Below are 13,071 nucleotides of genomic sequence, written 5' to 3'. Positions count from 1 at the left end.
CCATTATAATTAGGGCATTTGTAGTAGACTCTTCCCTGATTCCTATCATTGTTGCAGATGCCTCCGATGAGCCTCAAGTCACACAGTGGGCATTACACCGGAGGGAGGAATACGCCGGATCCAACCGAAGACGAAGCCATCGACTTACCTGCCATGGAGTCGTGGTGCAACAGCTTGTGTAGGGGGCTGGTAGATGCGCTTCGCATAAGAGGGGGTGCCCTCGCCAGGGAAAATGATGGTAGCTAGAGAAGAGGCAGTCCACCCACCTAAAGATGAGGGCGGCCAGAGAAGAGGCAGTCCACCCACTTGGAGATGAGGGTGGCCAGCGGCGGAGGGAGCCTAGGAGCACCTGCGTAGGCTAGGGGCGACAGATGGTGGCCGGCTCAATGGCTCGAGTATGCACCTGCGCTGGGTGCCTTCTGATTGAGATGAGGAAAAAAGGCAGGGGCAAAAGGGTCCTATTTACCACTGCTAACGCTAAAATCGAACCGAGTGGTAAATTTCTAAACGAAGACATCTTTTGGTGGTATTAAAGTGTGACGGGTAAGTTCGGTGGTAGATTTCTAAAACTGACACCTTTCTGTATCAAAGACCAATTTTGCCAAAAAAAAATAAACATATTTGATTTGAATTGAACAGTTAGTTTGTACCGCTATCAAATATTTGGGATAAATCATCAATGTCCTATTGAAATGAACTCTCATACTTTAGGCTCTGCCTAAGCTACAAACTGTGGTAGGATATCAGCTTTAATTAAGTTTTTAGTACTAGTAGAAATTTAGATTTTCTTATTAATTAAGTTTTAATTATTATGAGCTCTGTCTATATGGCAAGGCTTCTACGTTAGCTTCTTCATAGAAGAAAGGCAAAGCGCTCCCAAAACATAAGGATTCTAGCTTCACCAGCTTATAATGATGCACAATCTAGCACTAAGCAGAGAAGTAGAAGCTGCCTCTGGCCAGCTTTTCCAATAACCTGGTTTTTACGTAAGCAAAAAAACCGTGCCAAGGAGGCTGTAATATGCATGTTGGGCTAAGGTTGTTATTTTTTACGTCCATATATAGCAACATCTATATTAAAGATATATAAAAATCAAATTTTAGTTCTGCCTAATTGTAATCTACTGAATCATGCATATTATGGCACACTTATAAAATACTATTGTAATTCTATAATTAACTTAATGTTTACTTGGATATTATGATTGCCTATGTATTAATTATATATGTACTGCTTCATATTATATTAATGAGTGATGGTTATATTTTATTATTTTTCATATATAGCTGACAGCTTCCTAGTGCAACCAAAATAGCTCTCGAAGTTTAGAATAAAATCAGAGATAATATAGTTTTCAATGACGGGCTTTGAACAATTCCAATTATTGAAAAAGGATACTAGCTTTGACAATATATTAATAACTGTTTGGAAATGTTAAAAATTCAGGGTGATGACAATCAATTAGAAAGGCTTTTATAGAAGCTAAGGAAATACTACATTACTGGGTCTAATAAATGAAATTTATACAAATTAAGAGTTGACTTCATAATACTTTGAAAGACAGCAAAATATGATTAGGTCATGATGGGTTGGAAGGTCCTTCAAAAGTTGACAATCATAGCAGATAAATGGTTGCTCTGAGTCATGTTAGCTTAACCTTTTAAGTGCAGTGGTCAGTTTAATCAAATGATAGAGCTGCCCTTTTGAAAAGAACTTGTATGCGCGCTTAAAGGCTTAAAGGTCCATTATCATATTTGAAACTTTTCAATCGCTCTTTTCTCGCGCCTTTTCTTTTCTCCCGATGCCTTTCTGTTGGCTTTCAGCTCCTTTAAGGAAGTGTAGGGCTCTCCCCTTTTTATATTGATGTGATGTTAGCAAAAGACCCCATCGATCGACTGATGTGCCGGGGACCGGGACATGCAGGCCAGCAGGATGTGCATGCTTTAAGGCCACTCCCAGATTTCTTAGAGAAATGTATATCTCATTTCCCTTTACATCGACACTAGTGTAGAATGTTCTCTCAAGTGCGAAGTTTTTTTCGTTACGCATATGTTAAATTTTATATTATTTCCTATTTCTTTTCCCAAGCCATAGGCATGGATATTTATCATTCTAATGCATTTCTTAGATTGTTTCTTGTATTGGATGTTGTGCCCAGCTTATGTCTTGAAGACATAAGCTCTCTCTCTCTCTCTTAACTCTTTGCCACGTTATAAAAAATCTTGTGTGACATGATCATTTAATGTCTAAGACATCAGCCATGCTACAACATTAGAAGTAGCATAAGTCATTAGCACTACTACATAATAGACCTTATATTCAACCCATCACTGCAGATCCAAAACCAGCGGTGATAACTGTATCACTACTAGTTCGTAAAAAAAATAGGTATCATTGTCGGTTCTAGAAATAAACCGATAATGATGATAACTTATCACTGTCAGCTCGTATTAAAAACTAACAGTGATAGTGTCACTGTCGGTTGTTAATACAAATCGGCAATAAAGGTTGGATCGGACCCAAAATTTCAACGGACTCCAGTTTTGGCTCACTCATCACGTCCGGCTCTATCTCTCTCCCATCTCTTCACGCCGGCCACACCCCATCCTTGATTTTTTTTCTAAGTCTGAGCCCCCTCCCGGTCCTCACCTCCCCCCCCCCCGCACCGCGGCCTCCTCCTCCCCCGCCAACCTCCACACCTTACCCCGCCTCTACGAGGTTGCCTACAACAATAGCTCCTACACCATTGGGGACTTCGACATCGAGGCGCTCACACTCGCGGACTCGCAGCCGGTTAGCAACGTCGCCATCGGGTGCGGCCATGACAACAAAGGGCTCTTCGTCTGTGTTGTGGGGCTGCTGGTGCTCGGCGTGGATCCGAAGAGCCGTCACGACAGCAGCATGGAACCGATGACCTCCAAGCCTAGGGCACCCAAATCTGGCGAGGATATGGGTAGATACGGCAAGGGCGTGGACGGATCTAGCGAGAGCGCCAACCTCCTCCTCTCCCTCGTGTCAACGATGCTCTGGTCTTCGCCCTCTTCCACCTCCACCTCCCAGCTCTGTGGATGAGCTCGAGTGCGCATGTCTTCGTCTTCATCTTGGCTAGCATGGAGGGAAGGGCGGTAGCGGCTGGATTCGTGGAGGAGCTCTACTACATATCCACATCGGATGATGAAGGACCTCCACTGCAAGGATCTCCATAGCAGATCCAACACGGTCTTCATCCTCAAGATGGCTCCGGCGGTGACGAGCTCCATGGCAAGGAGCTCCACAGCGAGGAGACCACGATGACGTGGGAAGGCCGCGCTCTGGGCGGTGGTAGCAGCGACGGACCGCGTCGACGTGGCGGCAGCTGAGCCGACTCAAAATTGAGCTAACTTGTTTCCTTTTTTGTGTTTTGAAAGGGACAACACTACCAGCTTGGGATCCGACAGTGATAATCCTGCGACTATCACTACCCGAAACCCACTACCGGTTCCAAAACCGGCAGTGATGAGGGGTTTGAAACCGGCAGTGATCAATGGTTCTGTATTAGTGTATATTGTTGGCACCTGGTTTAATTAAGATCATTTTTTATATAATCTTGATACCTCTGTGATTGAATGTTTGCTACTCTCTCTCAGTCTAGTCATGATTTGATGACTCACAAAAAGTGACGTTTTGAGCATCAACAAGACCTTGACATGTGTCCAATTTAAAATTTTCATATAAACATCGGTAGTAAAAGAAGTTTGTGGTAGTTTGACAGTATGTAACCTAGTACATCACTTTATTTTGACCTCATCTTCTAAAAAACTCATGAAAAAATGTCTGCATGACCTAAAATTTTACAAATTTGATCACATGGTGTAGTTAACTTATACATCTAGTTATTTTACAAGAAATCCTCTGGTGAACTAGTTATAATACTAGCTAGCTCATTAATTAGTTGCTTTGCTTCATGCTATTATTGACAACAATTTCTGTGTTCACCAACAGCTAAGCCATCTTCTGAATATAGGGAACTTTTACATCACCCCAATTCAAATTGGTTGAAGATGCACCTAGAGTTTAGAGACGCATTTCCCTTCTAGAGTAGATGTAAAAAGATCACAGAGACAATGGACACAATGTAAGAGAAAGGCTCATGCATCTACCCATACTTGCATCTCACAATCTCCTGGCTAGCCTCTCCCTTTTCTCCACTGGCATGACATGAATGGATGTGGGGCTCATGCATCTGATCAGTCCGGCCTCATGTTCCTTTCTTATCTTTTTCCTTAAATTTTCTGGGGTTTGTAGGACAGGCGGTCCTGCGTCAAGCTGGGCATTCTCCAATTTTGTTCTTGGAGGAGGCCCAGAGGCCAACTTTTTTGCGCCCTTGTTGCCATCATATATCACAATTACCGAGACCACAAAGTGCGTGTGTTCCTCAGGGAAAAAGGGCACCACTAGTCCCTTTATTCAAACACACACACATGCAGAAAAAGATGATAGTAGCACTACAGTATCAAGCTCAAATGCAAGGAAATTAAGTTTATGGATTGTAGAAGAAATAACCTTCTCCAGGAGGAAATAAAGCGGGGATTAGGTTCTCGAATAAGATGCTTATTTCGTTAAAAAGACTCAGTAAATAAGAGGTGTGTGATCAGATCTTTGGAAAATCCAAGATTAAACCTATACCGGACATCTAGCTAACTATAGAAGAAGCAATCAAATTCAAATTTTTATTTTTTTTGCGATCGTCAAATTTCTAAGTGGAATGGTCAAATGTACCAATATTTTGAAATGTAAGAGATCCTAATCAAATAGAAGTGACCGTTAGAGTATATGGTATAGGATATACAAGGATCTGTTTGCTATGGTAAGTTAGGATTAGATTTTGTACTATCTCTAGGGTTGCTTGACATCCAAGCCATCTGTACTCTATAATTCCGCCCTCGATGCTCAATGCAATACATGGATCACATTAACCAATCTTCATACTCTTTCATGGTATCACGAGTTTAGATTCTAATCCTAGGCCACAAACTCTAGCTGTCACTAGCTTCCGCACCGCGCGCCCTCGAGGAGATCAATCTTCATGATCTTCGCCGGGGGCAGCGCTACCCATACCTAGGGTTCTCGTCGCCAATCATATTGATCGACCGCTCTAGAGAGTCTTTTACTGATCTGTTGATCGGGTTTTTCTCTCTCGCCGGTCGTTGATCGGCGTTTCTTCTTGGTTTTTCCGATCCAATATTTTATGTCACCCACCGCACATCGTCTCCGTGTGCCTCTACTTCAACCTCGGCTTCGACACCGGCTACCTTCTCCACGTGTCTGGATGATGCTAGTCTCCGTCGCCCGCACTGGATCGCCACGTCTCTGCTATCTCCATCGCCGCCACACTTCTAATTCGCATGACTCCATCGTGCATGTTCCACATGCACCAACGTCACGTGCCTCCGGCTCTGCATCGTCACCAGTCTCCATCAGTTGGCCACGACTCCTTGTCGTGTCCCACGTCTCCACGCGTCACGTGCTAGATCCGGACTCCCGTGCACCATCATGCTCTGGATCCACGCATCACGACTCCCGCCTCCACGCGCTGGATACGGACCACGCAGGCAACTCTTCCTAGTCTCCACGTCCCTGCGCCCAACCACGCACAACAGACACATCATTGTGACCCACCACGTCACACCCCCACCAATCTCCACGCCCGCCATATCGCCTGTTGGGCTGGACGACTGCACACCTCTAGTCCCCATCTCCACACGCATGGCGCGTCCTCGACCACCACCCGTGCGGCACGGCTGGGCGCATGGCGCTCCAGGGGATGCCCTCATGTGTTGATGCTTGCCACTCCATTCTCACAGCACCCCACGTTGGTTCATCTTCGTCGTCATCGTCACCTCCACTCGGGACCCTCTACCTCGACCGCTTTGCGTGCCCTCAGTCTAATCACCTGATCGTGTGCGGTTCATCCCGGCCGACCGACAGTGACTCACATCCTCCTAGAGTACATGCATCTTCTCCAGCATTGAGGCTGCCGTTGTGTCACCTTCGGTCCGTAGTGCTGCCGCCTGTGTTCGTGCCTCCGCAGCTCCACCGCGCCCTCCCTGGCGCGGTTCAGTCAAACGGAGGATCCTGTCGTCGCCCTTCATCGCCGTCTCACACGCCACGATGCTTCGGCTGATCGATGTCACCTCTCTTAGCATGTCATCGCCTTAGTCGTCGACGTACCTAGTCTTTGTCACGTTGTTTGGGTGTTCTTCGCTGGCTTCTTTGAGCACTACCACCACGCTCTCTTGGACACCGGCGTCACCACTCTAAGCCGCTGGTTCCGCCTCTACCATCTTCCTCCAGCACAACCTCGTCACCAATGTCGCAATCTCCTCATCGACCTCTTTGTCTACTCTAGCATCTACGGGCTGCATTGGCACCTTCTCCTCCTCGCCGCTCTGCGCACTGCGACCGTCGAGGCCTTCTCTGCTAGTCCCTCAAACACTAGCACTTAGTTGAGCCCCCTACCTTCGCGCGCTCGGTACTAGAAACACCAGTGTGTGCCTTCATCCCTAACGAGTTCCCGACCTTGGCAAATCTGATGCACACCTTATCCTCGACGGCCTCGACTGCGTTGACTTTAGCATCAACCTCTTCTCAACAATCGCCTCGTCCGCGTCACCGTCTTCTTCCCTTGGGCCTCCCTGCTCCCGTCTCCATGGCGCCTCTAGGGCCCGTGGCTCATGTGTGGCTCCCTCGACCACGGCAACCCCGACTACAGCTACGTCAACCATGGCTATTTCACGCACGGCATCCTCAACCACGACTACTCCCCTCGCTCTTGACTACCTTAACTTCGGCACAAAGGGCTACTATCTACATGAGCAACTCGTCGGTTTCTCTAGTCACAGCATCTACATCATGTTGTTTCGACTGCGGGGGGATATCATTCATCTGTCTCTTCAGTCCCATCGTCTATGACACTCCCGCTGAAACTGCGGGGATGTTAGAGTATATGGTATATGATACACAAGGATCCGTTTGTTATGGTAGATTAGGATTAGATTTGATCCTATATCTAGGGTTGCTTAGCATCCAATCCATCTCAACTCTATATTCCGCCCTCGAGGCTCAATGCAATACATCGACCACATTAACCGATGCGAGCATCAACTATCTTGCATTTATGGCAGCGGCCGACTAAGAAAGATCTTATTAATATTAGAGGGTTAAAGTGAAAGTAATGGTGGATATAAGAGTGATCTTGACCTGGCCTTCAATAAAGAATCTGCTGATAAGCTAGCTCCTGCCATTTTGCTCTGGAAGAAAATTAAGAATGACCTTGAAACGAAAGATTCTACTTGATTTTGATCGAATGAAATACATTCGGATTAAAATGCAAACTTGTGAAAACTGAGCTAGATATTATTATTTGCTCAGATTTGTTCGTAGTTACTGATAACTAATTTTCTTTATATCCATAAACTTTTTTAAAAAAAAGATTAAGACCACTAAACTTAAAATCACCATATGCTGATTATTTGATTTATTTATCTTACGTTAGTTTCGTATTACAGATATTATTCAGCATCATTACATATATAGATGGCTTTCAATTCAGGACCTCTTCTACTTCCATTCGGTTCCAACATGATTAGACATCTACATCAATCTGATAGACAGATACATACATATTGCAGACGCGCCACGATAAATAATTGACATTACTTTGGCAGCTTTCTTTAGACCATTTTCTTTTCTTGAGAACATTTGTACCATTAGCATAGCTAATACACCCGAAGGAGACAAAGACTTGGCTCTTTGGTGCCATACGTTGAAGGCTATGCTTCGGGATCTAAAGGCAGAGATCCTACTATGATCGTAGCAGAAATGTTATAATGATGAGAGAGAGAGAGAGAGAGAGAGAGAGAGAGAGAGAGAGAGCTTTTCTTAGCTGATGCCTTGAAAGGAGGAATGGGAACAAAGCTACCCCCCAAGATACAAAAGGATGGGAAAGCGATGAAGCCTTATGGGCATCTCCATTTCTCTAACCCGGGCGATATAGCTTCCATTGGTGGGGTGTGTGTTCTTGAGAGAGATTCTAAAGCTCATAGAGTGCGACCTTTTCTTCTCTCCCCTCTTGGAAGTAGCGTCAATAAAGATCCCCTTTACAAGCACCATGATGGCATCTTCTTCCTCCAACCTCATTGATAATCTCTTGCAAGATGACCTCCCATGGCCTTCTTCCCTGAATTTTGCTCCAGCTCTTCTCAGCGCCGTTGGAGCCAACCATCAACGGAGCCAGCAACTCCTAATGCTGTAAGCACCTGCACTTCATTTGCTTAGTTATGTTCAGCTTCTTGGGGCCAAAATCAAACCATCTTCGAAGATTGATTTTTTTTCTTTGTATTTCTCTCTCATTTTGTGGAATCAAAATATAAGCCTAGTTAGTGGTGCCGTTCGAAATATTCTTTCTTCACCGGATTCCTAGGATTTGGAGTTTTCCTCTGCATGCTTGGTCGCTCCCTCTTTGTTGTCTCCATGTATCCTAGGAAATTGTAGCACGGCAAAATGACAACTTTGCGCAGAAAGAGCTAAAAGAATGAAACATATATGTGTGCATGACACCATCCATAAATTTGTTGGTTTCCTCTAAAAGGTTGCTGTGCATTTTTTCCTTTTGTCATGGACGGCCGCCACATATCTCACATACATACACCATTTAATTTGTTTGGACCAAAGAATTCTCTTCAAATTGAGCATTTGTTTTCTCTGCAGAAACTGTGCTGATCATCATCACTTGAGCGCTCCGGATGAAATCGAGCTTGAAGTGCTCCTCTCAGCTCAAGGCCACCATCACAGCCATCAGGCTGCTTCTCCAATGATTCCTCCCCAGGTCAGCTCTCTGCTAATGATGCAAGACCTAGGGTTCCAATGGAGCAACTGCAGCTTTGCAGACACCACCTCCATGCTCATGACTAGCGGCCAGCAAGACGGCCACAACAAGATGAAGGAGGAGCAGCGACGTGAATCGCTCGACTCAAGATCATCGTGTGCGGCTGGCACAGCCATTGCTTACAATGACACAGTCGACGGCGGCGGCGGCCTCCCCGCCATGGCCGCCGATCTGGACGGCATTGTGCTTCCAAGCGTCAACACCTCGCGGTCGCAGCAGAAGCCGTGCCCGGAGGCGGCGGCGCCTCTCCTCCCCGGCGACGCGTTTGAGATACTGGCCTCGTCAAGGCTGTGCAAGACCCTGCTACTTAGCCAAGCCTCTTCAGTACTGATCCGTAATGGCATGCCTTTGTTGAGATCAGAGCATGTGCCCTATGGCCCTCCTGCTGCTCATCATCAAGGACCATCCATTGACAACTACAAGCAGGTCAGTCAAAGTACGTTGTAGAGCTTGCGTTCACAGTATTTTCCCTCAAAGAGAACTGAAAGGAAAAGAATGAGGTAGCTAGTGATGAAAATGTCACTATTAAAGAAAACTTCGCGCGGGATGTTTTTTCAAAACTATTAATACAAAAGATTTATACAGACGGCTCGTAACTGGAGCGATCTATACTAATAGATATCACAAACGGCTCGAAGTTACGAGCTATCTGTGAACTAGGAAGAGTAGAGACGGCTCGTAGTTTAGAACTGTCTGTACTAACTCAAAAACTAGCAAAATAAAATAAAATTAGCGCCTGTCGCGGCTGCCTGCTGCGCTGGCGAGTGCTCATCACCTTGGCTCTGCTCAGGTTGCTAATCAGTTGTCATATTACAAGCGAAACATATCTCAAAAGCAAAACCACTACAATATTACAAGCAACCCACTACAATATTACAAGCAACCATTACAAAGCACCTAATCCTTGGCAAAATTCACAGATCTAAAAGAGTATTATACATTTCTTGCATTAACACCTCTGTACATAATATTACAAGCAACTATCACAAAACTTAATCGGCCACCACAAGCACACCACGACATAGACACGCGCACACAGCACGAAGGTCGGTGCCACAGAACATGAGATCTCAATGGATCTGGCCTAGATCCACACTTTAGATCGACGGAACTAGCAAGATCTACCAGCCTTCTTCACCTACGGATGCCCGGCGAAGCCTCCATAGCCTTATCCTTCGCCTTCGGCTACCATAAGGCTGGGGAGACACAGTGAGCTTAGTGACAGACTTCCCCGGCCTGATCTAGGGGGCCTGCCACCGAATTCCGCGCTGCTCGACTCCGTGCCATGGACCTCCAGTGACATAGGTGCCTGCTTCCGTGGCGGCGTGGCATGGACCTCCAGCGGCGCAGTAGCCATCTCCAAGGCGGCATGGCCCGGACCCCCTGTGACCCAGTAGCCGGTCATCGCGACAGTGCGGCATGGACCACAGGCGCCATCTCCATAGGCTCAAGAGAAGGATTTGTTTTATTATTGTGTACTCTGTGAGGGATGGAGTCTACTTTTAGTGTATGGACTACTTAGAGTGATATTGCCTGATCTGCTCTCGAGCACGTGCCCTCGATGTAGTTTCTGAATGGATGGATGGATGGATTCGCTTTTTGAGAAAGCACACTGGAGTGCTTGGCACTGATTGGTTCAGATCTGGAGGTAGGGATTGAAAACGTGGCACAACGAGCGTAACGTCAATCTATCTAGTTAATACATACGGGTAGAAACACGTGGGGTTTTGCATGTCGTAAAGTTCAGGTGTAAAATGGGACACTCAGTTGATACAGATGGTTCCTTTTTGAAGCCATATGTGACATTTATTTTATTAGTATAGATGGTTGTAGTTTGTAACCGTCTGTACTGTAGCGTTCTGTTTTGTTGCAACTACTTGTTGCTATTTTTTCAGACAATTTTAGTTTAGAATTGTCTATGATACCTATTGTATAGGCAGTTCTATAAATTCATTTGTACAAAAATGTCCTACGGTACCAGGGCATGTTTGCTCTCCGGCCCGGCCCTAAGCAAGAGCAACTGAGCTCTGAGCAAGCAAGCTTGCTAGGCCCGGCCGGCCGGTCCGTTTCGTAAAAGTACAGCTTCTTTTTGCTCTGCAAGCACTCAGCTTTAGGGGTGACATGCGTCATCTTTGTCTCCCAAAAGTACCATAGCATATGCCCCTCTTGTTGCATCTTGAGTTAATTCTGCAGCTGTTAATCTGTTGTTCACAGGCTTTTCAGTACTTGCTAGCTGCTGCATGCTCAATGTTAGCTCTTCGCAATGCTTATCACATACACTGCACTCGATATTTTCTTACTACATCCCAATCAGTCAGGTATGTATACTGCCTACTAATGTGTGTGAGCGTAGATGGGTGTACCCTTGGTGAATGGGGTGGGAGGAGGCTGTCATTGGAGTGCGGAGCACAACGCAGCATGTCAAAAGGCAGCACCGGTGTTGTCGCCGGCACCGCCAGCGCCGAAAAAGCCTCGACTCGAGTCACGCTCCTCCACCATCGTCCCTTCTTTCAAGGTACGTATCCACACATATCAAGTGGACACATGAAAATATCGATCTCTAGCTAGTAGCTCCGGTTTTCATACTCCCAAAAAGAAGGTACTGTTTTGTCAGAAAAATCCAAAATTAAATACATACATGAGTGTATTTACCGGAATAGATAACATATTATCGTATTTACAAATTTAGCATCCGTATTCGGCGCATCATTTAACAAAAATTCATTTTCATATACTGTACACCGAAAAACCCATATTCAACGTACTGTATACTGAATACGGCACTGTAACCCGTATACGGCTCCGTTTTTCATACTCCCAAAAGGAATGTACTGTTTTGTCACTTCGATCAACAATGCACACTACTGACTAGTCTTCTCTTCGTGTTAATATATGCAAAGCATACTCATGGTGTCCTTTGATTAGGTAAGGAAAGAGAAATTAGGGGATCGAATTGCTGCTCTTCAGCAACTGGTCTCACCCTTTGGCAAGGTAACGCTCAAGGTCCCAACAAAGATTATTATGCTTCAATTCGTTACTTTATAGTACATATATAGGCGCACAGCCGTTCAAGTGAAACAACAAATTTTGCCACTGAATGTCTCGTATTAGTGAGACAATGGTGGCAAATCCTCAACAAATAGAGTGAACAATCCTAGATACTGCTAAAAATGATGTTTACATAGCCATATACAAAATATAGTACCATGGGAATTATAAATTTTGACAACAAATATACCGATGACATTGCTCTTCCTACCAATCATGAAATTTTATAAGCATATGTACCAATGGTCGGTTCACACAAAAGCTAATAGCATTACATTTTGAATAAATGATTAGCAGTTCATGAGCCTGTCAATTCCCATAGTAAAACTAAAGCTACAAAAGGAAAAGTGGCATAGTTCTGAACTATTTTGTTAACATGTGGGGGCACGTATTAATTCTTATATCTATGTGCAGACTGATACCGCATCAGTACTGATGGAGGCCATTGGCTATATCAAATTTCTTGAAGACCAAGTCGAGGTAATCATCATCATTTGTGAACCATTTAAGCTAGCCGAACTTCAGTGATATGTTTGGCTACAATTGAACATTGATACACATATTTTCAATAAATATTCTGCTATGTATTAGTATATGTCAAGATTTCAGCGTGACAACAGTTTAATTACCCGGACAGACATTAAGCGGCCCGTACCTGAGATCATCCAGAAATAAGGAACCCAGGATAACACAGAGGGTACAACATTTAACTCAACCATCCTTTTTTTTCTAGGAACCAATTTTCATTGATTTTTTGGAAAAAAAAAATTGTTAACTTGATGTTATATGCTTTGCTTTGTGTTCTGTGTTGTACTTAGGGGTCGAACAAAAATGTAAATTCTGGGGAGAAGGAAGCAAGGCCGGACCTCCGCAGCAGAGGACTCTGCCTGGTGCCACTTTCATGCACGTCATTCGTCACCAATGAGAATGGAGTTTGGGCTCCACCCAATTTTAGGGGAAATTAATTCATGTCAGCTAGACACAGAACAGAGAACACAATAGTGTACTCAAAACTAATCAATCGTTAATTGGAGATCTCCCAGCAATATATCCTCTGTTTGTGTTCTCTTTGGCTCATTTGAATTTGGATGTTCTAT

General features: G+C 44.8%; 1 protein-coding gene across 1 annotated transcript; it reads left to right on the top strand.

Annotated features, from left to right (window-relative positions):
• The first annotated feature begins 7,969 nt into the window (after positions 1-7,969).
• LOC133908524 (uncharacterized) lies at positions 7,970-13,013 on the top strand. Its single transcript, XM_062350597.1, has 7 exons — positions 7,970-8,289; positions 8,749-9,352; positions 11,280-11,441; positions 11,852-11,917; positions 12,389-12,454; positions 12,612-12,671; positions 12,793-13,013. Exons 1-7 carry the CDS (start codon positions 8,150-8,152, stop codon positions 12,937-12,939), a joined length of 1,245 nt encoding a protein of 414 aa, XP_062206581.1. The 5' UTR covers positions 7,970-8,149; the 3' UTR covers positions 12,940-13,013.
• Positions 13,014-13,071: the final 58 nt, after the last annotated feature.

The sequence above is a fragment of the Phragmites australis genome, chromosome 1, assembly GCF_958298935.1.
Source record: "Phragmites australis chromosome 1, lpPhrAust1.1, whole genome shotgun sequence".
Classification (NCBI taxonomy): Eukaryota; Viridiplantae; Streptophyta; class Magnoliopsida; order Poales; family Poaceae; genus Phragmites; species Phragmites australis.
This window is presented reverse-complemented; position numbering and strand designations above follow the sequence as displayed.

Bases quoted from the DNA above. Each gene is read 5' to 3' on its own strand.
- LOC133908524 (XM_062350597.1), top strand. From the start codon at position 8,150: ATGATGGCATCTTCTTCCTCCAACCTCATTGATAATCTCTTGCAAGAT. The intron at 8,290-8,748 runs GTAAGCACCTGC...TTTTCTCTGCAG, and splicing joins AGCCAGCAACTCCTAATGCT to AAACTGTGCTGATCATCATC. The intron at 11,442-11,851 runs GTACGTATCCAC...TCCTTTGATTAG, and splicing joins CCATCGTCCCTTCTTTCAAG to GTAAGGAAAGAGAAATTAGG.